The 24016-nt window shown below is 44.3% G+C and overlaps 1 protein-coding gene across 6 annotated transcripts in view; it reads right to left on the bottom strand.

Annotated features, from left to right (window-relative positions):
- IL1RAPL2 (interleukin 1 receptor accessory protein like 2) overlaps window positions 1–24016 on the bottom strand; it is a 333005-nt gene that overhangs the window by 86058 nt on the left and 222931 nt on the right. For all 6 annotated transcript variants that reach the window (XM_042876751.1, XM_042876750.1, XM_042876755.1 and 3 more), the window contains one exon: window positions 6966–7040. In XM_042876751.1, coding sequence (XP_042732685.1) covers window positions 6966–7040 — 75 coding nt within the window. The remainder of the gene's footprint in view (window positions 1–6965; window positions 7041–24016) is intronic.

The raw sequence follows: 24016 nt of genomic DNA, 5'->3' as shown, positions 1-24016 counted from the left end.
CCAGGCCAGTTCCCCAGGGCAGTGCACAAGGCCCCGAGATGCTGGAGCTCAGGGAGCATCTGGACACTGCTCTCACTCACAGGGGCTGGGTAGACCCTGGGGAGCCAGGTTGGTGATCCTTGTGAGTCCCTTCCAACTCAATCTCTATAGCCTGCCCCTAGTACTCCTTGCTCTTAACAAAGCACTTCTCTGATACCTCCTGATTTTATTGTTGCAGCATTCCTGGAAAATAGATGAGTACTATCCTCACTGCTAAACAGGACAAACTCCAGAGCATAGTTGGGAGAACTCTGGCAGAACAAATAATTGCTGCTATCATCAACAGCTGTAATCCTCTGTTCTCCAGTAAGAACGTCTGTTCTAATTTCTGCTCCCCAAACTGAGCTTCATTTCTGCAGGAATGATCTGGTGCCTGCTTTTCAGACCCGAGCCAAATGCCACACATCCAGAAACCAAACAGGAGCTCTGTTAGTGAAACCCAGCAGAACGGCACACCCGTGATGGTTTAATTGATGGCTGTATTTGTTAATGACAGCTTAGACCCAGTGAAGTGCTAAAGATGAACATCCTGTCACTCACACAAACCTGCCCCCACCTGCAGAGAAGCTTTTACTGGAGATGTTCTGAGTCATTCCTCAAACTGACCTTGCACAAATGCCACTGAAGATGTGCAAACCAGTACAAACTGGGGTGCTCCCTCTTTACTGTTCTTTCAATAAAAGAAACACAACAGATTTATCTGAAGTACTGCAATTGTGATGGTAGCTGCAATTACATCGATTCATCAGTATTTTCCATAAAGGTGGTGCTATTTTGTTCTCAGAGCATATGTAAGACAGTGGTTAATGACCACTGAAAACTATGGACCAGCAGCCAGAATTTGGTACTATCTTTACAAGCCAACTAAAGTGAAAGGAAAAATGTGAAACAGCACTCTGCTTCCCATGTAGAAATCTGGATTAACCACACGGGAGGTAAAAGAACGGAGGATTTATGGCAGCTGAACAACAGAACCCAGCCCCAACTCTCTGAAGTACAGCATTTTCCCATTATCCCTGAGAGAAGCAGGGATACTAACAACGTACCAAATTAGCATCAAAGCATTAGCAGTAATACATTTACGGTATTTAGGGAACTACTTCTAAACCTAAATGTCAGACAATTTGTCTCTAATATTCCCTGCAGATCAGTACAAAATGACTGTAAAAGATGCAAATCCTGCATCCCTTCACACGGGCACACATGGCTGGAATAGCTGCAGAGCTGCATCCCTTGTGATGCGGATGCAGGCAGCTCTTCAAAAATATACACTGATTTTTCTTCATTCCCTAGTGAAAACTGCTCCTTCATGTATTTCTGTGCAGGTACACAAAGCTTTCGGCATTACAGCCTGCACCACTGAAAGGGAGGGATTCTTCCAGCACAGAGTCTGGTTCATTTACATAGCACATCCATAACCACTCAAGGGAAAGGAACAGAGCATGAGGTTTGCTCTCCTGTGGGAAGAAAAGGGATGTCCCAGCTCAGCTGGGGGAGGAGTGCTGCAGACAGCAGAAGGGTCCTGGCTTGCTCCTGCAGACAGCGGGGGTGCACAGAGGGTGTGGGGATATGGCTGTGATATGAGGACACAGTATAGGGACAATCGCAGATGGAGGGAATCGATATTTGGCTGGGGTTGGGGTGCAGGAGATAGCACCCACATGCCTCTGCTCTCAGCCTCACCTCTCCCTGGCCACCCAGTGCACACAGGCCTGTGTCCCCAGCCTGGGGTGCTGTGTCATCTCACCACACAGAGCAAGGTGGCAGGGCATGGACTGAGACAAGACTTCATAGAATTATCTGAGTTGGAAGAGACCCTTACCAGTCATCTAATCCAAGTTCCACACACTGAACAGGGACTTGCCCATCCCATACTCGGGCACCAAGCAAGGAAAAGCAACTACGTCTCTATGGACAGCTTTCAGTCTTCTCTTTGCAGGGCACCTTATGCACATGATGTAACCACCTGGACAGAAAACAGCCCAGTACACCATGTACAGCACCATTACTGCTAGTAATATTTACAGACTATACACAGCACTAATATTTGTAGGCTGTTCTGACAGGAGAAGGAGTCATATCTTGAGAGGCTGATTTAAACAGTTACAGCAGAATTGCTGATTGCTACTTTATTTCCCACTAGAAGAGATATTGCCTACATGTTTGCTGTATCTCATGTCGAGGCTCTGGTTTCATATGGTTATGATTTTGTATTGATTGATGTATCTCAAGAAATCAAAGGCGAGAAGAAGTCAGTTACCTTAATAAGACCTTTTTTAAGCTGGGAAGACATGAAGGGGGAGTGACCTACATCTAACACCTCAAAGCTTTCCTTACAGAATAGGTGAAGTAAATGAGGAAAGAATGCTATATCGCCCATATTGTTGCCATCTAAGTGATGTTCAATTTGCAGATCAGACAAATGCCTTTTCTATTCCCAAGAAAATCCTTCCAAGCCTGATGCAGTTACAAGCTCTCTGAAGAAGCACCTGCAGCAGCTCCATGCACTTCGGCAGCAGACCTGGCAGCCTGGCATGTTCCTGTGCCCACCCTCACTCCACTGGGGCCAAGAACACCTTGCAGCTGCACCCGGGCTGCCCCACCATTTCAGACAGTGGCAAGAGCTGCGGTCTCACCAGAAGAGCACGGAGCCAGCGCTTCATACAAAAAGGACCATCCACTATTATTTTTTTTTAAATACTATTTTTATTCTCTTCCATACCTGCCAGCAGATACAGTAACTCTGCATGCTCCCTCATGCTTGGTTCACACTCATACTATTGATCTTAATAACTAGTCCCAAGGAATTGCACTGTTAAATCTTTTAGAAACAAAATCTTTCTGAACAGGTCAGCTATTAGGAAAAATGAGAATCCTCATAAAATGCATGTCTGCTTCCCTCAGCATCTTTAGACACAGCAAGTACCATGAAGTCAGTGAGGTAAATCCCCTGATAATTTCCTTGTTCAGAAGATTAACATAGATGTTTGTTGGTTTGCTTTCTCCCACTACGCTTCTTAAGTAAAGGTCTGAAAACAAAGCCAGTTCCCAATTTAGAAGTAGATGATACAACCACGCTAAATACAGACACAAACATTCATTGCAGTCTCACCTAGATCTCACTAGATATTCACAAGGAAAGACCAACTTCACATTACAATCACTGTGTAACATTATAGAATTAACACAACAGAAAGCCTTAGTTTGTAGCTAGTAACCATGTAATCAAAATCAAAGGGCTGCTCATCTTTCTTTCCACATTCACAAAGTACTAAGGGGGAACAAAGTTAGTCAGAAATTTAAATTATGAAATTAGCAGAGTGTACTTACTGTACCACAGCCTGAAGACTTCTGATATAGAAAAGATCAAAATCCCAGTTGTACCAGGGTTTCCCTAGCCTCTCTGATTTAGTACGAACAATCCAGCACGTAGTTAGCTTTATATGGCCAAAGCAACAGAATAAATACAAAAATAAGTCTTAGAACAACTACTTTGAATCACACTGACATAAGCATTACTAAGTTCAAATTCAGACCAAAGGAGACAGTTGCATTCTGAAAACAGAAAAGTAAGGATTTATGGCAAAAAAACCCGAAAACTTACTCAATGCTGTCTCCAGAGCCTTCTGTTGAAGTCACACTATTTCCTGCCTCAGACAATCAAATTAGTTTTTGATCTATGGAAGTAACTCAGGAATATAGAATCACAGAATCATTATTAAGGTTGGAAAAGACAGCTATGATCATTTAGTCCAATCGTCCACCTACCACCAATACCACCCTGTAAACAATGTCCTCAAGTACCACATCTCCGTGGTGCTTGAACACCTCCAGTGACAGTGACTCCAGCACCTCCCTGGGCAGTTGCAGAGAGGGAATGTCCTTCTCATGAAGCAGATGATATTATATTAGATTAACCTCATATTTGAAAAAGCATTCATTCAAGATACAAGATCCAACCTGCTGTATTATCGTGCAATAAAGTACTATTGCTACACTACCATCCCAATGCCAGAAGCTATAAAACAAACAATTCAGTGGTATTGTTTGATTCCCCCTTCTTGTATGTAACAAATGAACAATAAACAAATAAACAGTTGTTATTTTCTAGGTTTGCCCAGAGTTAGGTAATTATCTAACCTGCTCACACATCCAAGACAGTGAAATTGTTTTGGACTATTTCTCTGGTCCTCTGGGATTCCCTTTTGTGTTCATCTCTCTTCTCTCCCCATTTCTCCAACGCAAGCAAGTACAGAAAACAAGACACACACAAACGCTAGCTTCTGCTTCTCTATAACCTTGATAAGGTTTTGATCTTTGTCAAATTCCAAAGGAAAAAGGAACAAGCAAGAAGTACATGCATGCTCCTTAAGAAGAACGAGGCAGGCTCTGGGCCACGTTTGAAGCCCAAAGAAATTCTTTTATCCACTGTTGATAAGAATTGCACATAACTAGTTCCATTTGAATCTTCTTACAAAATGTGAAAGCCAAAAGGTGAGTTCTGAAGTCTGCAATCAGGTCAAATAAGCTGCTGAATAGTCAGGCTGCTGTCCTGAGTTCTAGGAAGATTTTGTGTGGCATTGCACTCATCGTTCAGAATAATGCTACAATAACTATAAATCTCATAAGGCAAAGACAGCCATTTCTTTAGAGATTAGCTTTCCAATAGAAATCTAAAATAATCTCTGCAGAGCAAGCAGATGAATTAAACTCCATTTCTGTTGTAGTTTAGAGGTGCATTTGTACTTGCAGGACCTCGGGTAGAGCAAGCACATTGGGTGCCGCAACCCTGAGGTCTGCAGGCCCTCTGAAACACACATCCTTTCAAACAAACTTTGTTTTCATGCTGAATGCAGCCCAGAAGAACAACACTTGTTCGAAACTCCCAGAAGCTTAGCAGGGTTTCAAAAGAGTATGCCAGCAGATGATCTTACAGAGAACTCCATCCTGTTACTTTACTGCAGCCAAATGATTCTCTTTCCTACAAAGCCCGGTGCTCGGAGTGGGGCAGCAGCACACAGCAGAGGTCAGCGTGGCTCCAGGGCCACCCACAAGCTGAAGTGTTCGCTGAGAACCTTCCAGCTCCATCTATCGGCCATTTAAAATCAGGGGCATACGGTGAATTTCACTGTATATCACAGAAATCATTTCAGGTTCTTCCACAAACATTAAACTTTTGCAGCATAATATGGTTTACTGGCAATAACCAAATGCATTATCGTGTCAGAATAAAAGCAGCATATGTAAATTCCCTGATCTTAGAGGACAACTAATGGAATACATTTCAGCACATAATGATGCAAGATTTATATTTCGCTCTGGAGATATTGCCAAATCCTGTTTTGGAGCCATATCTCCAAGGAGAGAAAGGGTTTTGTTTGTTTCCATCTTACTTATTTTAATCAAACCCTTTTTAATCAGTCAGAACAAAATGTTTTCACGTAGGAAGAAAGAAGAAACTCGGTACAAAATCAACAGAGTCCTGATGAAACTTGGAGCAGGAAATGAAGACGCAATGAAAGTGCAGGAAGCAAAGACGTGCGCTCGGAGTGCCTCTATCACACAGCTGCATGCAGGGACAGCGTGCTCCCAGGGGAAATCATTAGCAAGTTGACTTTAAAGAAGCTGCACCTGGGGACCATATTCAGCCTTTGGGGCTGATCCAAACCTTGATGACGGCTCTGCTGTTAGTTTTGGTGAGTTTCTGACTGTGGCCTCAGACCCACCATGTAGTATTTCCTCATTTTAGGGTCACTTTGTGCTCAGCTACACGCAAGTCCTGAGGACGGGCACCTGAGTGTGCAGCACTCAGCCAGCAGGCACTGGCTGCAGCCCAGATCCACTGCTACCTTCCTTGTGCAAGTCCTGCCTGCCTCCCAATCCCATTCAGGTATGTGAGAGTAAGTTTAGGAAAGGGCACAAATTATTCACATTCTTGCTGCAATTCAACCATCACCTTCAGGAAGTCCAGCCTTGTTCTTAAATATTCCATGGCGTCTCCAGTGTTATGCTGAAAATGTTAGGCACCCAGTTTAAAAAAACTGATGTCAGAAAACCAGACAAAAGGCTTTGCCACACTTACCAGCCACCTTGCACGTTCCATTCTGACCCTGCATGCCTTTAAGCACCATTCCACCATTGAATCCTAACCAATTTTTGGTGTAACAGAGGAAGAGAATCAAGCTTTAGAGGAAGGAAAACACTGCACCTTCAGCACGCAGTGAATAACCCATGCCTACAAAACATCTCTTGTAGTTCAAATTCATGGTACCACAGCCCTCAATAGCAACTCCACTTATGCTGCTTAAAATTAGAAATCTGTTTTCAGGGCATTAAAAAAAAACTCTGAAGCTTCAAAGCCAAGCAACTCAGCAACAAGATGCCTTGAGTTCCCCAAAGTTTGCAGAACTTTCTTACAGTCTTTCAACACAAGAGAAAATACAGGCTGCCAGCTGAGAGTCAAGGATATGCAATCACACAAGAAAATACAACAGGAGTGAGAAAAGCATACAAGCATCTTTGTCAAAAGTCCTTTCTTCAGAACAACCTGAAAATGCACTGTTTTCCATTAACTTTTAAAGGAATCAGCATTTCTTTTATGAGACTATTTGTCTTAGGGAGAACATCAGCTGATCGATACCACTCCAATGTAGACATATGTTAGCCTATCAATCATACATTAAAGAGAACAGCAGAACTTCACATTTAGTACCCTGTGTAACCAATTAGTACTGCCATTCCCTGATGTTACACAAGTTCATTCCTTCAAATTGCAATGGCAGTGAAGTCTACAGTTATAAACGAGAAGCTGCAAATTGATTTGCATGTAATAACAGCACTGCTAAACCTTTCTTAGCACTTTCAATTTCCCCTATCTGCTACCAGAGTGGAAGCGTAGGATCTATTATTCCCAGAAGGGGACTTACCCAGCTGGACATCTATAACAGTTGGCTGGTTCTCCATGGGGAACAATGGCTTTGGAGGCTTGTCTGTGAGTAAAGCTAGAAAACAAAATAAGAAAATGTAATGGAAAAATTGAGACAAATAACTGGACAAGAAAACCTCTGTCATGTAAGCAATCAAATGTTTGTAGGCTTGGTGGTACGTAAACATTTATTACACGGTATTGCTGCTTTGGTGCTAGGCTGCCAAAGCAGTACTGAACTCTTAGTGGCTGCCGATTCAGTGGAAATGAATGATTTCAAGTCACATCCTTAAACAAAGCATGAAAAGAAGCTCCATTTCTAATTCTTAAACTACATATAATGTCTAGATCAAATATTTTGCAGTTAACACGCTTAACTCATTTGCAATGTCCACGTAATCATTTCAGTGTGACCAATCCCAACACGTCTTCAAGTTTTCTCCAATTGGTATTTAGATTCTTAAAGAAAACTTGCACAGAATGTTGCGCATTGAGTCCCAACAGCTTTACACCTCACCTATACTCCCACCCAAATAGGATGAGGCATCAGATGCTCATTTCAAAGCATAAGTGGCTTAGTTTCAGCTGGGTCTGAGCTGCTTTTCTTCATAATGACTGGCATGATGCTGTATCTTGGTTTTAGGAGAAAAACAATACTGATAGCGCAAGTGCTTTCACATTCCTTCTGCAGACCAATGTTTCTAGTTGTTGCTGTGCTGTAGCAGCTGTATGGAGCCAAAGACAGTTCAGTTTCTCTACTTCTTGCACTGTCCAGCCAGTGAAGGGGATGAGGGGACAAAAGGAGCTGGGAGGGACAGCTACAGAACAGACGACCTAAACTGGCCAAAAGGATATTTCATTCCATGTGACATTCTGCAGAAAGGAAAGCTGAAAACCCCCTGAGTTTGGGGGGGGTGCAGCCAGGGGACAGGCTGGGTGTTGATCAACACGTGGAAAGCAATTGCTTGTACATCACTTGTTATACACATACACAAATATAGCACAGCTCTGAGCACCATCTTCGTGACGCAGTTTAAGAGCTCAGTGCAAGACCATGCAGCTAAGCTTTATAAGCCTGGGCTACCTTGAAATAAAAGACTGAGTATTCCTGGAGAAAAGAAGTTTGCTGTTGTTTGTTTGTTTTTAAATAAATACAACATCTTGCATCACAGAAATTAAACACTTCAAGTTTACTAGAAAGCTTTTTCTGTTAAAAATTCATCACTATAATTTATTTGATCTGAGTTTATACACTGAATTTGAGTTTTTCTGTAAAAGACTAGGGCAAAACTGCCCTCATCTCCTCAGAAGTCTCAGCACTTACTAATTTGATAGGAAATGAGCCTGCCCAGAGCTTTGTTAGATCAAACTGACAGCTGCCATTAGCTCAGGCAGCAGCTAATTCATCAACCCAACCTTGTAATAGGAGATGGCTGTGACTTTGGGGTTGTGCCATACATAGATCATCTGCAGAGGGACCATGTTAGTGGTACACCATGGCTTGCATGGTTCTGGTCATCCCTGTATCTCTGCTAGGTCCCTCCTGTTACAGCTCCTCCAATCCATAGCTGTGCTGCCCTTGCCCCAAGATGAACTGGGTAGGATGGCAGCTGAGATACAGGTCTTCATGATACAAGGGGACAGCATGCCTGCCAGCTGCTTGGTGTCTACCAAAAGTGCTCCCACTACTAGCAGCCCAAAATACCAACCTGCCCCCATCCTTTCTGGCCAACTTGGCTCCTCCAACCAGGGGGTGACCAGTGCCCCACTCTGCTGCCCGGCAGCATCAGCCCAGGGGCAGAAAATTCTAACATGGCATGTGGTTGATAATGGCATCCCACTCGCATGTCCTGGGGTCACTGCCTTGCAGGATCATGCCACCCATGGACGTGGAAACAGTACCTGGGGGAGTCCATAGCTGGCAGAAGCAGGAGGGCACTCATGGGTGCACATGGAAAACCTGACAGTGCCCTCCCACCTGCTGATGTTCATGACTGCTCTCCCCATGCAGTTGCCTACAGCTCCCAGTTTGACCATGTGAGTGGCACCCCAGAGCACTGGAGGAGCATCTCCTACGAGGACATGAAGGAAGTGAGGGGCTGGAGCTGATGGTGGAGCCAGAGCTGAGCACAGGCCCATGCCCCAGGCTCCCCATTGGGGGAGCTCACCAAGGTGGCTCAGTTCCTGGGGTGGGAGCTGATGGTGGCAGTGCAGGAGGCCACTGCCTGCTACATGTCCTTCGTGGCCATGTATATCAACCCCAACACCAAGTACAACACGGTGCCCTCCCACCTCATGGACCAGGGCATCCCCCCTTCACGTGTGAAGGACTCCTGGACCCCCTAACCCTTCTGCTCCTGCTCAGCACCCTCACAACTCCCCATGCATCACCAGTTAAAGAGGAACCACTTCACTGCAGCCCAGAGCATGTGTGTCAATCAGCATTAGGTACAGAAGATGCTGGGCACTGACCTGCACTTCTGCACACGCATCTGAGGCCCACGTACATGCAGATTTCTACTTCTGCAAAAATAAAGGAGCTGGATTTCTGCCTTTCCCCACCTCCCCAGCACACCTCACACCTGCTTGACAGCTGCTGCATCACACATCACCCACTGGAACACACATTCAGCTGCACTGACACTGCTTTTTGGGGGAGGAATAAAGAAATAAGGACGCATTTCCAGCACATGACAAACAAATTTTGTTTTGTAGCCCCTGTGCCACCTCTGACCTTACCACAGGGAAGGGGTGAGATGAGTGGGATGGGGCTGAATGCATCCCTGGGGCAGCCAGGAGAGGGCTGGAGTTCCAACCTTTCCACTGCCCCAAAGCAATGATGGCAAAAGGAGAAATTTGGAGGTCACTTAGTGCTGTTGGGCTGTCAGGGACTAGCACAGTCCCAGCTACAGCCCTCCAGCAGCTGCTAGTGCGTGGCCAACAGGATGAGGAGCCAGCCAAGTGCCAGGAACATGCTGCACCCATGTAAGCAGAAAAAATAATCCCTCTGGTAATTCTGCCAGGGCAGAGGCGGGCTCTGCTCTGCTTCCAGATTTCTAATGCAGACCAAAGAGCCAGCAGGTAAATATAGATTAACATCAGGGATAGGTAGAATTGGTGGATTCAGTCAAAAATGAACAGGGACCTCAACTTCTTTTTCATTCCCCATGGAGCTACGGATGTACAAATACTTTATAAGACAGAAAAAAATGTTACTGAGGGTTTAGAAATAAAAGCTTACACATTTCCACAGTGTGTTTCGACTGACTTCAGCTGCATTACTGATGGATATAAAACTGGATATGAGCAGCAGTGTGCGCCTGCAACCTGGAAAGTGGCCACCTGGTGCATTGCTTCAGAAGCACTGCCAGCAGGGCAGGAAGGGGATCATGAAACCCCATCTGCTGTGGTAGCCCAAGGCTGGGCTGTGTGGGCTCTGGGCAGCCTGAGGTGGTGGGAGGGGGAGAAGGGAGAGGCAGCCAGCCTGCTGGGGGTGGGACTGGGGGCTTTAAGGTCCCTTCCAACCCAAGCCGTGCTGTGATTCTGAGATCACGGTGAAACTGCTGGCTGCAAGGGCAATTAACAACATGCTCGTATAATCACCTCAAACTGAGGGTTTGGTAAGTTTGAATGTTATGAACAGAATTTAAAAAACGGAGCTGTATCTTCAGATTTCTGTAGTTCCAAGTCACTGAACACTTGCCTTTATGGAGTCAAGTGCCATGCACAGAATGTTAACAGCAAGGCCTGTCCTATCACTTGCAAGACTGTTTTCTAGAGCTACTGGGGACAATAAGCCACCTACTACAGCAGGCTCTTAGGCAAGCCATTGCTACATTGCTTCTCATGGTGCAGCCTCCTGTGTTATGGGCCACAGAGCTGGGAGCCCGGCAGGGGGCAAAGGCAAGGTCTGGAGACGGGGCAATCAACAAAGTCATTTTTTCAGCAGTCATTTTTTCATTATGCCCCCAGGTGGGAAAGGGAGCAAGCCTCAGCTCAGTTTCTCAAAGCCTGATCTCTACCACCGCTTTACTTTCACGCTGGATAGGATGCTCTGGACAGCATGGGAACCACAGCAAAAGCCCTGCCCAACACCATGATTTGGAAAACAGTGAGCAACAGCTAGGCAAGAGCCCAGCAATCATCATTTTTGGCACAGTGAAACACACTCGCATCATTTCTTACCGACAAATCAGAAGCGTGGCCATCAGTGAAGCAGTTTAGCTTCTGGTCCCTCTTACAGCACATTATTGGCACCTAGTGGCAGACAGGACAGCCCAAGCCTCGCTCCAAGCATGTTCTGGAGGAGGAAAGCTCACATGAACACAGCCTTATTCTGACACAGGAGTCGCTCACTTTCCCATGCCTGCATCACTGAGCTAAGTGCACTGCTAACAGACACTCGGTGGATCTATAAAGCAAAAAGATACCCACCCAGGGGTGAACGTCTCTGCTGTGAATCCAGTTGCACTTGGAACAAATCCAAAGGAACAAATCCACCTCTCATACCAAAAATAACAGACTGTAGTTGGGTAAGCACAGGAGGCAGGACAGCAAACAGGACACAAACCACACAGCTCTCCCCACTGCTCCAGAGGAAACCCCTTCCATCTCTAGCTAGCCACAGATCACCAGATGGAGCCAGCTGGTCCCAGCCACCTTTTCCCCAGGAAAACACATCGTTACCCAAACTAGACTCTGCACCAGCTACCCTGACTTCTCACTTGCAGTGCCGTGCAGGCCCACCCCAGCTTGGCTTGCCTTACTGCTCCAAGGGAAAGAAGGCCATGGGGACATTGCAAAGCATGGTAGATCATGGCTGGGGAGAGATGGCCATGCTGCAGCTGCTGGCCGAGCTGTGCTCTGGGCCTGGTAGGAAGATATTTGTCTGGTTGTTGACAGCTGCCACTGGCTCAACACAGAGCAAGTCCTGCAGGAACTTGTGGACAAGGACATCTGCCTGGGATGTCTGTGTAGCAGACCCAGTGCTGCCCAGCAGGGAGCTGCCTGTGGAGAAGCTGTGTATCCTTTTTGTGTACACCATCCAGTTACCCACGGAAAACATAGCGGAGTGGCTCTGAGGGGGCTCCCAGCACCTCCTTCCTATGTGCCAGATCGGCACTACAGAGATGCTTTAGGCTCCTCTGACTTCCAGAGATGACACCTACCCTGCACATAGGACTACAAACCCAGGGCCCTGATGCTAAGGTACAAGTTAGAGCCAAGGCAGTCCTGAATTCCTTTCCTTCCTTTAAAATCTTTTACAATTACAACGATCTGGCAGCCAGTCAGAGCTCTTCATGGAGGATGTGAAATGGCCCAAAGGGATTTTGAGTCTAAAAGGCAATTAACTGGGTCTTTAATGTTCATGAAAAACAAAAGCCATCCTTATTTTGGAGGTCAGACTTAAGATTCCTTATTCACCTCATGAAATGCACTATTGCTGTTTCTTAAGCAGTAAGAAATGAGATATTCTCAGCTGCAAGGAATTCTAATCTAAAACAATCTGTGTACTCAACAGAAGTCCATAAACAACCTTCATTCAAATGCAAATTCCTCTCAGAGAAATTCCTTTAAGTTCTCTGTACAATTTTATAGATCATAGAGGCACTGAGTTCCAGCCTTGCTGAAGGTAAAGCTAGAACAAAAAGCTAATGCTATTACTATATCAACCTCCTTCATAAACCTAGCAGCATTATGTGCTCTCACCCAACTCTTGCTTCACTTACAACTCTAAACTGTAACAAATAAATGCCTGCATACATTCTTCCTATTATTGAATCGTAGAGCAGTACTTCTGCAAAGTATGAATATACCTCATTAACTGCCACAGGAAGAGCTGGGATAGAGCTGTCTATAAGTTTTTCTGATCCCTTGGAATATGACATGCTCCTGGGCTGCTGTGAGCAGCCATGCTTCTATGGCAAAGACACTGAAACAAGGATGAGATTGCTCCCCATACATCAGCGCCCAGGGCCACACAGCCAGAGGCACCTTCACAGGCACTGGGCCTGACAACGCAGCACTCCAGGGGGTTCTTTGCTTTCACTTTCCTTCCCAAGAAGGAAAATCCCACAAAAGCTGGGATGGCTTTGGTTACATTTACACACGTGTCAGCTCTACGACTCTCAATTAAGTCTGCAGGGTGCCACGCAGGGTTGCATGCTTTGCCCTCAGTAACAGCTGGCATGCTACCTCAGGCATCACTTGGAGCCACAGATCTGGGATGACAGTCTGGAGAGGCATCTGGAAATGCAGGTGCCTTCTTCCCATGCTTGGTGGACGTGGCCAGAAGCTGTTTGAGAGCACCTGCTCAAAGGGCTGGTCCTTCCTAGGCTTATTTTCACCCCACTGGAAAGTTGAGAATGATTTCTGAGTTGCTGTGATTTCAACAGCTCTCATCAGGAGGTGGTTCCTTTAAGAGGTTTCACGGCACAGCATCTTATGAATTAGTGCACTGATACTCTGCAGTTCTCATCCTCGTGCATTCTCATTCCCATAATACATGATACTTTCATTCTTTCTTCTCTATGGACACAGGAAATATGTTGTGCCAGGTGAAGTGCCTCAGAAAAACAGAGACCTGAGATCTGCAGCCAAGTGCCAGTGCAGCACAGGAGACTAGCAGCTCACTTCTTCGCTACCATTTCAAAGATACCTCATTCCATAACCAAACATAGCTGACATCCTAATAACCTCTCCTAAAAAAATAAGGAAGCTGCTGCAGAGAAACAGTGATGCTTCTAAGTGATGGGAATTAGCTAGAGAAACTGCCACGTACCTTTGCGAGCACCACCTCCCTCACAGTCACTTACCTGACACATCTCTATTTCCCTACATTATTTCCTACTTCCAACTGGTTTCCAGACCACATAAAAAGCTCTTCTAAGAGCGCTGAGGGCAGAAGTGTAAAAACATACATTCATATGTCTAAGAAATAGTTAAATACTGGGGAAAGGTTTTCTTCTTCCTTGGTGTGGATAATGACTTTTTCTCTGGTTGTGATGTACCCAAAGTACGTTAGCTAATTCTATGATTTTGCTATGAATGTACCTCCTGGACATTGGTTCATGTAATTTGCAGTGATGAAAGGAACAATTATCCCAATACGAAGCAGAATGCAGGGAATTAACAAAATTGTTTCAAATCTTCTATGAGGCAATTTGCATGCCAACCTACTTCCTTCAATCAAAGGACCTGGCATCCTCCCACCAGTAATTAACACAGAGCCTCCAGTATCATTCCAACAAGAATCTGGCTAACCTTTTGACAGCAGAACTGATGTGTTTGAATAGCATCCTCTGGGGCAAATAACAGCATGCCAAGTCTTTAATCTGAAACTAGCTCATACCCCAAGTTAAGCTTTTGTTCACTCCTAGTTCAAATACACATGCTTCCAGGCATGGCTTACATCTACTTTGGCAGCTAAAAATCTTGGCGGTGACGCTGTAACTTTCACACCATAGATGAAGCCGGAACTGCGTGCAAAATGTGAAATCAGTATGTTAACCAGAGGGCACGTGCTGCCACGGGAGGTGCAGCATTACACCATTTGGAAAAGATGTACCTAACTCCCTTTGGCTCATCTGAAATTGCAGCTCGTGCCAGCAGATTTCTCAACAGCTGACAGCAAATGCTTCGGGCCTGACCTGCTACTGCTCTATCTGTTATGTTGCTGCTTACACCTATGCAAATGTGTGAGCCAACTGTGCAGATGTAAGTGTGACAGCTATAGCCTTGGCTGCCAGGGGCTGAACTGCGCACTTGCAGAGTTAGAACCTTGCCTAAAGAGGCAGAGGTTCCCACTTGGGCTCGTAATGAGTATCCTCTGTGGGCTGAGGCTCTAACACATCTTCCTCAGCAAATCCCACTACCAGATCACAGCAACCGCTCCTCATTTTGTTGGCGCAGCAGTAAATTACCACACAAGGTGACAAGCAGCAGAGAACCACAAACAGCAATTCATTCATAAAAATGCCGCTTTCCGAGGCCGTGTTTACATGGGGGCAGTGTTCCCTGATTAGCCATATTGTAGTGTGTGCCACCAGTCAAAGCACTCTTCAGCATTCAGCTATTGAGCAGCCTTTCCTGCACCACAGCAGTATCAAGCTGACAAAATGATTGCACCTTCATCCGTCACTTGCTGTAACAGAAATAAAGCCACTGCAACAAAATGTTGGAAAAGGATAAATGTCTCCACCTTTGAAAATAAACGCTGAGCACTTATTCTCAATAAACTCAAACTCAATAAACTCAGAACTTGCACAGAAGCCAGCAGCCATTATCCAGTGACAAAGAGTTTTTCTCTATTTATTACTATTCAAGCAGGAAATGCATCTTTTGGGACAGCAAGGTGAAATGATACAGCAACTGGCTGCCTCCCCTCTGCCACCAGCACCACAAACATCACTGTTTGCAAATTCCACCCAGGATCAAGAGCGCTTTAAGGCACCGCTTGGCCTGCCTCTGTGGGACAATTTTCTGCAAGAATGAGTTTAGCATCTCTGTATTAACAGAAAATAATTAGCATTCATCACATGAACTCTTTTTATGACATAACACAATCACAGTTTTAAGGAACAGCCTGAAACGCAGCTCTCAACGCAAATAAATTTTGAAGCACTCAGATGCTCCTGAATCATGACTGGTGGTGTTGATTCTAACCCACTAAGCCCTCAGAGCCTTGGAACAGACCTGTGTTGGAGAGGTGATGCTACCAGCATCAAGAAGCTGGCCCTGACTGCAGCCCCTTTGACCTTGAGAGCAAGCACATCCTTAATGACCAGCTGTATTGGTCTGTCCCACCCTTATGAGCTGTTCCAACAGCTCCTGCCACAAGGCACGACCTTGTAGCACAGGGTCCCTGTTTAAAACACATAATGGCAAGTGGCACTTCCAAGTGCAAAATCATCTCTGAGCAGAAAGTCTTGCTGCCAGGCTCTTCAACTGAGGTGCTTTCAGCTACTGCACACAGGATGCTCTTCGAGCACATGTGAACGATAGACTGCTAAGCAGAGAGGCACAGGAGCATCATATGCTACACAATCTTTACTGAATTTATGAAATTATTAATGAGAAAGGAACTTCATTTTTGACCTTCTGGCTCCTCCAGTTTGCAGATTTGTGGAAGACCATCTGCCCCCTTCTTACAAGGCAGTCAATTTGCAAAGGGCTGTAGGAAGTGAAATGGTGGGATTCTGCTGGCACTTACACAACAGAACACGACTTAGGAGGACTCTGGTGAAGTGGAATAGAAACAGCAGCATAGATTGCACCTTAATGAAGTACAGATGACAAAAATCCACAAGGTGCCTATCACAAAGTAATTACAACAGTACTGAACAATTAACACCACTGCAACACCCATGTCAAACGCCAGTGGCAGCTGATTGTAGTGCATCCCTTGATATTAAACATTACTTGTGCTTCACAGCATTGATGAGACGGTTACTGCCAGTGCTGCCACTGCAGGTTGGGTGCAGGAATAGAAGAATTCTGTGCTCACAGGGCTCTCACTGATGATAGCAAATAACCATGCTCCTATATTTGCCAATACACCTTTCTTTCCCCTGTATTTATAAATTTCAAAGACTAGATAAGATTATACATGATCATTTTATTCACTTCCTAAATGTGGGTCTTGTATCCTCTTTTTATAAAACAAACATGAGCTTCCTGAGAAATAGAGAAAAAAGTGTAATAAATTGTTCCTAAGCTCAAATTGCATTTTCCTGCAATATAATGCATGAAAATCTCAACTGGAGTGTACTTTATGTAATGAATGGAGCATACTGAACACAAAGAATACCTGCACTCATACTGTTTCTCTTGGACTTTGGGCAGAAATCAGATGCTTGAAGCAACCCTCCATTTCAAGGAGATCCACAGAGAACATTTTGTGACATTTTAAATCTTGGATTTCTTAACTCTTTTCTCCTTTTCTTACAAAAAAGAAAAGAAATGGTAATGGAGAATGCCAGATCTCATCATTCATCTCTGAGGGACAGCAGGGGACTTTGCATGCAAATGAAGGCTATCATTCTTGTCAACCTGAAGTCAGATACCATAAGCCTGCAGTCCACAACCAATTAGTATCCCATGATCAATGCGACCACTTGTGTGCACAGGACTGCTGCACCATGGCACCCCAGCAACATGAACTATCACAGAGTGGGTGTTAGCTGCTACTTTATTAGGACTCAAAGTAATTCACTATTTTCTTAAACTAAAAACCCAGTATTAGAAATGATTTATCAAAGGAGAATTATGGATGATGAATGCTAGCAAAATATTAAGTCACCTAATGTACTGTATCCAGGCAAAGCTGTGGCTGCTCTCTCAAAAGTCAGGAGAAGCCTCCTTCGGGCTCCACAGCAGCTCCAGCCACACATATCCCAGCCTGGCAAAGCAGGAGCTGCTGCATCTTCCCCTCTCTTGGTTTGCTGTCTCAGGTAACCACAAGCCTCCCTGAGCTCAGGGTCAAAAGCTTTTCAAATACAAGGACAGAGCTACTGAAGATATTTTACCTGAAGTCTTGAATGCGGTAGAGAACATCTAGAACTTGTGCTTTGGACATAATGAGATGTTACATGGTGTAACAGCACAGCCTTCTTTGATGTTCAGCAGGAGCGTCACGATTTCGAAGCTGCCATACTGCCAACAGTTTTTAAATGGAATGTCATAGAATCACAGAATCACCAAGGCTGGAGAAAGACCTCTGGATCATCCAGTCCAACCTCCACCTAACACCACTAAACCCCACTGAACATCTGTAGCGCTGTCAGAAAAAACACTGGGCAGAATCATATCATTATGGTGTAGAGTAGAGGAAAAAAGAGTAACAGCAGGCAGAATATAAGCACGTAAAAATCACTAGAGATGCACTTGCTACTGCTTATCCTCCTAATGACCAAAGACTGAAAAAATGTAAAGCAGCTGATGAAAGACCATGCTTTAAGAAATGAAGGAGATAGTTCAGGTATGGAATTTACTGCCTTATTTGGGCCAAAGTATTTAAAAGAATTTTAAAAAGTAACATTCATAGAAATCTCTGATGGGATAGTGCATTTACAGAGTCAGTGGTACTGCTTTCACTGCTTCCATCAGAATTAATACTAGCTAATGGGAAGCAGAATAACCCCCTGGTGATCAGTGTGGGACCAGAGTCTTTCATATCAGCTTCCATCAAACACAAGGTGGTTTTCTCATCTGATACTTTTCACTGAAATACCCCAAACATGAGCAAAGCACTGCCTCTAAGAAAGATGCTGTATGAAACATCAGAGCTTTGATAAAAGAAGCTCCAGATAAATGGTACGCATCCAAAGTCAGCAGGCACGCTCCTGACCCGCATGCATCAGGAGGCAACTATGCGGCAATAATTGCAATATTTTAAGACCAACATATTACTTGAAAATGTTTAATGGTCAGTGGAGATTCGAAGAATGGCAAGCAAACCTCCAAGGGAAACATGCCTAATGGCTGCACAGAGCTCTGTGTATGAAAAGCACGAGCACAAGTGTCACTCCAGTGCGCACTGGTGCGGCTCGGCAGAGCCCCATTAACAAACCCAGTGACACGCTGCACAGCCAAGAGGAGCAAATACAGTTCCTGGTGACAACACAAAGGCACGGTGGCAACACTAAAAGCAATGGCAAAGCATGAAGATTACCACAAAAATGTGTTTGGGACTGTACTTGTTTGCAATTGGCGTGATTGCTGCTAAGCGGGCAGTTACAGAGCAGCAAAATCTAACCCTGCCAGCTGGATGAGCAGTGGACTGCACCTGTCCCACGGCCAGCTCAGGCACGGGTTATAATGCATGCTGCAGGAATAGGGGGGACCTAGCTGCCACATCCCCTGAAATGTGTGATAAAACAGTCCTGCAGGTGCTTCGAACGCCAGTGGTCAAGGACTTCAATATATTTCATCCAACCTTTCTTAACAGATGGAGATCATTTATACATCAAGGGAAAAAAAAAAAAAAAGAGACATAAAGCAAAAGCAACATCAAACCTAAAAAAAAAAAAAAAACAACCCTAAAATAAAGGAAGCACCCCATTTTTTATTAACAAGCCAGCAGTGAGTTTCCCCTCAGGCAGAGCCACGCACAGTGTGCAGAAGGCAAGTCACCTCTCCATCCACAACAGATAAGGCATAACGAGCCAGTGAGCACAGCCTGCACAGTGATGGGCTCCCAAACACCAGCCCCTGCCCACCTCAGCCTCAGCTCCTGGTAAGTATGCAGGCTCCTGGAGTGGGGCTCTCTGTTCTCCTGCCATTTCTCCAGCTGATTGCCAGGGCAGAAATCAGCACCACTCCCACCTGTCAGCCAACAGGATCATGAAATCATAGAATCACCAAGGTTGGAAAAGATCACCCAGTCCAACTGCTCACCTGCCACCAATGCTTCCTACTAGACCACGTCCCTCAGTACAACACCTACACATCTCCTGATTCCAGCACACTGCTGTTCACAGCACTGCAGACCACGCATAGTGTTGGTCAAGGAGCTCAAAGCAGAGGTTGCTCTCCTCAGCATCTGTGACCTCAGTGCTGGATGCAGGGACCATCCTTTACTCAGCTTTGTGTCCCCTTTGACTTCTCCAGCAGCAGACAGACATTTTGCAGCAGGAATGTAACTTCTGAGAAATTTTTCACACAGCTGTGTCATCTTGTTGTAACGAACCTGCCTGACACTTCGTTTTCCTCCTGAAAGTGTCTTCTGTTTGTCATGTGTTGAAGCAATTTGAGATTCTGCTTTGACATTTTCAACAAGAGAACAAGATGATTCAATCTGTTCTAAGTAGTAAATGCCACTACATTTAAACTGCATGACTCAAACAAAACTCAACATACTATTTGACTGCCATTTTCTATCTTACCTGATACATAATTATGAAGTACTCCTGCTCACAGAATGCTCAGTAAAATGCATTGTGCCTTGTTCATCCACAGTTTTTTTTTTACTTCAGTTCTATTTTCCAGAATTAGGTGGCCACATTTTCAACTAATAAAGACATAAGAGGCACTGCTAAAGAGCATGACAGTTTCTCAGGAGATGAACACTGTCTGGATTAATAATTACAGAGCAAGTTTTTTTAACAGTGCAATACGGAGACACTATAAATACAGGATTATAGGTCTTCTTCTCCAAGATCGTAACTAATAATTAAATAAAATTCTTCTGTGTCAGCACATCGATAATTAGGCACCATACAAAGATCCACCACTTACCTCCAAACCAGATGATATCTCTGCTTCACACAGAACCGCTAGGTGAAACAGAGAAAGGAAGGCTTGGGTTTGTCTGTTTGATTTTAAGTAATAAATTCACAGTAGCTCTTTAAAAGGATTGGGTAACAAAAGCAAAACCACTGTGCAGTAGTAATGTTTAATACACTTCTAAGGTAGAACATCTATCCTAATCCATTACTCTCAAACTGTTCCTAAAAATCACATTTTGCACTATGCTTTTGTGGACTACTACCCACCCAGGGACAGGTCCTCAGAGGTGCACTACTGGCATCACAACGAAAAGGAGTGTTTAACCAAAAATGGTTAGGCTCCGTTTCAGCTAACATGCAAAGTCTGAGACTTCTCCCAGCTCTTGACATTACTCTGCAACAACGTGCTCCCTACCTGCATGCCATGAAGGCATCTAATACGCTGTGCTGTAAATAGGTTATTCTGGCTGAATATGTACCAGCATTGTTTTTTAACTGCTCCAGAGCTGGCATTCAGGTAATTCTGAGTTGCAGATGGAATGCTTCTTTTCTTCTCCTGAATACTCTCAAGGTAGCATAACTCCTTCTGTGAGTAAATAAGCAATTTTTTGTTCAAAGGAAGTCTAATCTGGAACTGCTGAAAGCAGTTAAATTATCATTAACAGCATATACTGATCTTCCTAGGAATGGAAAACTCCATCGCAATTTCATATTGAAGCAATGTAGCCTTAAGCCTCTGTGTCTATGAATGATGAGCAACATTACTTCAAATGACATATTTTGTCAGAGTTGCTTGAGCTAAAGACAGAGTGAATCCATTTGTATAAATTGTGGCTTCGCTGCTGAAAGATTACAAAAATATATGGTGCTATCCTTAAGTCTCAAACCATTAATATAGTTAAAATATGCCATCTTTTCCCGGGAAGACATTGCAAGTCCTTAAAACACTATCATCAATCATGACTAATTCACTAAATATACAATTCAAACAGCAATAGAAGAAGAAAATGCAGTATAGTATATTATCTGTCACTGCATCAAACATCTCCATTTTTCAACGGAAGCTGCAAGTCAAGATTTTCAAGGTTTGTGATATACATGCTTCATAACTGAATTCCTGTTCCACTGAGAATGGCCCTTTCTTTGTTTTCAATTTGCCTGATAGATCTAAAGCTATGTATTTCTACCTGGAGAAGCAAGCCAATGAGAATTCCCCCTCCTAGCAAAATATCTGTCTGGAAGCTACAACGTAATTATTTTTAAAATGTCAACAATCAACTGGATCTTATTAAAATTACTTTGATTTCTCAAATCTGTACATTAACGATGTATTAAAATTACACAGCATTTATATGGACAGGGTGCCAACGCCACTCCAAGGCGTAGGCCAGGAACCCGCTGTATTAGACCAAGTTCCTGCCCACTGGTGCCATCTTGTTTGATTCAGATCACTGCCTTGTAAGTTGTATTCTCATCGATGTTACATCATGGTTTGGAGCAATTGATATTTGACTCTGCAAGACTGAAGGTCATAGTAACAAAAAGGAACATGACAGGGTGAAAATGAATATCACGGCGATAACAGGTGATTCTTGGAGTCCTGTTTAATTGACCATCCTGTAGCTGCCCTTGCTTCCATGGAAGTCAATAGCAAAACTTCCGCTTCTGTGGACATGGACAGGATTGGACTCCTTAAAGCACAGTACATTTTATGAATGTTTAAAGTATTCTTAGTTACATCTTAACACAAAACTTCGCCAAAAGCACCAAACTGCTCCATAAAAGCACCCTATGATGTACAGTCCATTTATTTAAAACATGATACTTTCTCCTGCTAGTAATACCAAATCTAAGCCACTTTCATGTAGTGGTATCAAACAGCAAGTTTTCTCTTCCTCCATCTCTTCCTCTGTATTTTCCCCCCAGACTTTACAAACGCTTCTATCAGAAATTACCGTATCTCCCTTGTTGACTAGCTTACGTTGATGTTTCCTTTAATAACACTACATTTCAGGCAATCACCATCCCCCCGAGAACCCAGCCCTGAGCCTACAGCTCTAGAACAGATGACTTAGCACTAGGATTTACGTTTACTTGATATGGAAATGAATGAATTAGGATTACTTTGCAGCTGTATTTTTTAGGTTTAAGAACCTCGCTCAATGGAGCTCGGTGTGCGTCACGAGGGGAACAGGCAGCTCCATGCTCACTGTGACCAGGCTGAGGCCCTCTGGGCAGGAAGGTGAGACTTATGCCAGGGGCTCTGACAAGGTGCACTGATGGAACAGCCTGCCATCAACAGTTTTTATTCACAGCATAGCTGCAGGCCTGGTCTCGCATTACTCAGTTCATTTTAGACTGCTGCAGGGAGAACACAGCTTTAAGAGCAGGGAAAACCTTCTGATCAGGAAGCTTTCCAGTCAGAATCCCCACAGTGAAGTACATCTCCTCCTAAGACGTTTCCATTGAGAAATGAGGCTGCAGTCTCACATGCTAGCACCGCCAGGGCAAGCAGAAGCGCTAGCAGCATAGTGATAACCATCCTATGTACCTTGTTCCTTGCCATCTTTGCTCTTTCTCTACGACTTGTAGTACTACTGGGATGACTCTGAGGATCAGAAACAAAACAGCCATATCCAAGTTGCCAGATTTTGGGTGCAGTAGCTTGACAGTAGGGTGCCTGGTTCTTAGCATTCATTCACACTGCTGGGTTTGGCAAGTACGTTCTTCATCCACCCATTTCATTGTCAGATCTCACCAGGTTTTCTTTTCTTTGGTTTGTTTCTTTTTAAGTGCTTCTACATGGCTTTGTTCTATTTGAAATATAATGAGAAGGAACAGAAGCTAGGAGACTCCAATTCCATTTCAACACTGTTTGAGGATGGAGGAATACTGCTCAAGTATTCAAGGCAGGGGCATAGTTAATTTTTTCAGACAAATTAGTTTACAGAGGAGAAGAAATTGAGTTATTGGTTGTCTGAAACAATTTGTAAACTCACCTCAAATTCAGTTTTAGGTGAAAAGAGTAATAAACCTCTTATACCCAAACAGGAACACCTCATCTCAATGCTTTTCCCTACATGAAATACACGGCTATGCATTTTTGTTTAGAAAATTAAGGTGGCCAGTCTCTGAAACATGTATTATTTTCTTCAACCTAAATCAAACGGGTTGAGGTTGTTTGAGAAAAAAAAGAAGTCATACTCAGTACTTTCCCCCAAATATTCCATTAAATTACTGAAGAAAGTGCCAAACAGCAGTTGTCAGAAAGCAAGAAGGTTTCTGGTGGAAGCTCCACAAGAAAGGCCTGTTTCCTACAGGCAGCTCCTCTGCAGAGCCACTGCCCAGGAATCACCAAGCTCGCTCTCTCTCTCCTGACCATTTCCTAACCCTAAACCCCAGGCTTCGGCTGAGCAGCTCAGAGACCTGCAGCCACTGCGTATTTGCCACGTTAAGCATGAACCATCCCTGTTCTGCAAAGGGCTGGATGTGCACACTGCCTACTGCTGAAGTGCATGGGGCAGACCAATGGTTTCTCCTTTTCTCTCTTAATTTTGCACCCTTGACGTCTACACATCACCAACTTCAAGCACATGGGTAAGTAAATGACCGCTCTCAGACTGAAACACACAAGTGCCAAACCTGAGGCCCAGCTGTTCAGAGTGGCACATGTACAACAAACCCCTGTGCAGCACTTTCTGCTTTAACATATCTACCCTGACTGATCCAGATAACGCTCTGAATGTTTTATAAGGCAAGGCTTATTTTGATCAATTGGTGATCCAAGAAAACAGGATAATAAATACAGGGAATTTAATTTTTAATA

This window comes from Lagopus leucura, unplaced genomic scaffold (assembly GCF_019238085.1).
Source record: "Lagopus leucura isolate 7727_CA_CO unplaced genomic scaffold, USGS_WTPT01 Super-Scaffold_100016, whole genome shotgun sequence".
Classification (NCBI taxonomy): Eukaryota; Metazoa; Chordata; class Aves; order Galliformes; family Phasianidae; genus Lagopus; species Lagopus leucura.
Note: the sequence above shows the minus strand (reverse complement) of the source record. Positions and strands in the feature narration are given on the sequence as shown.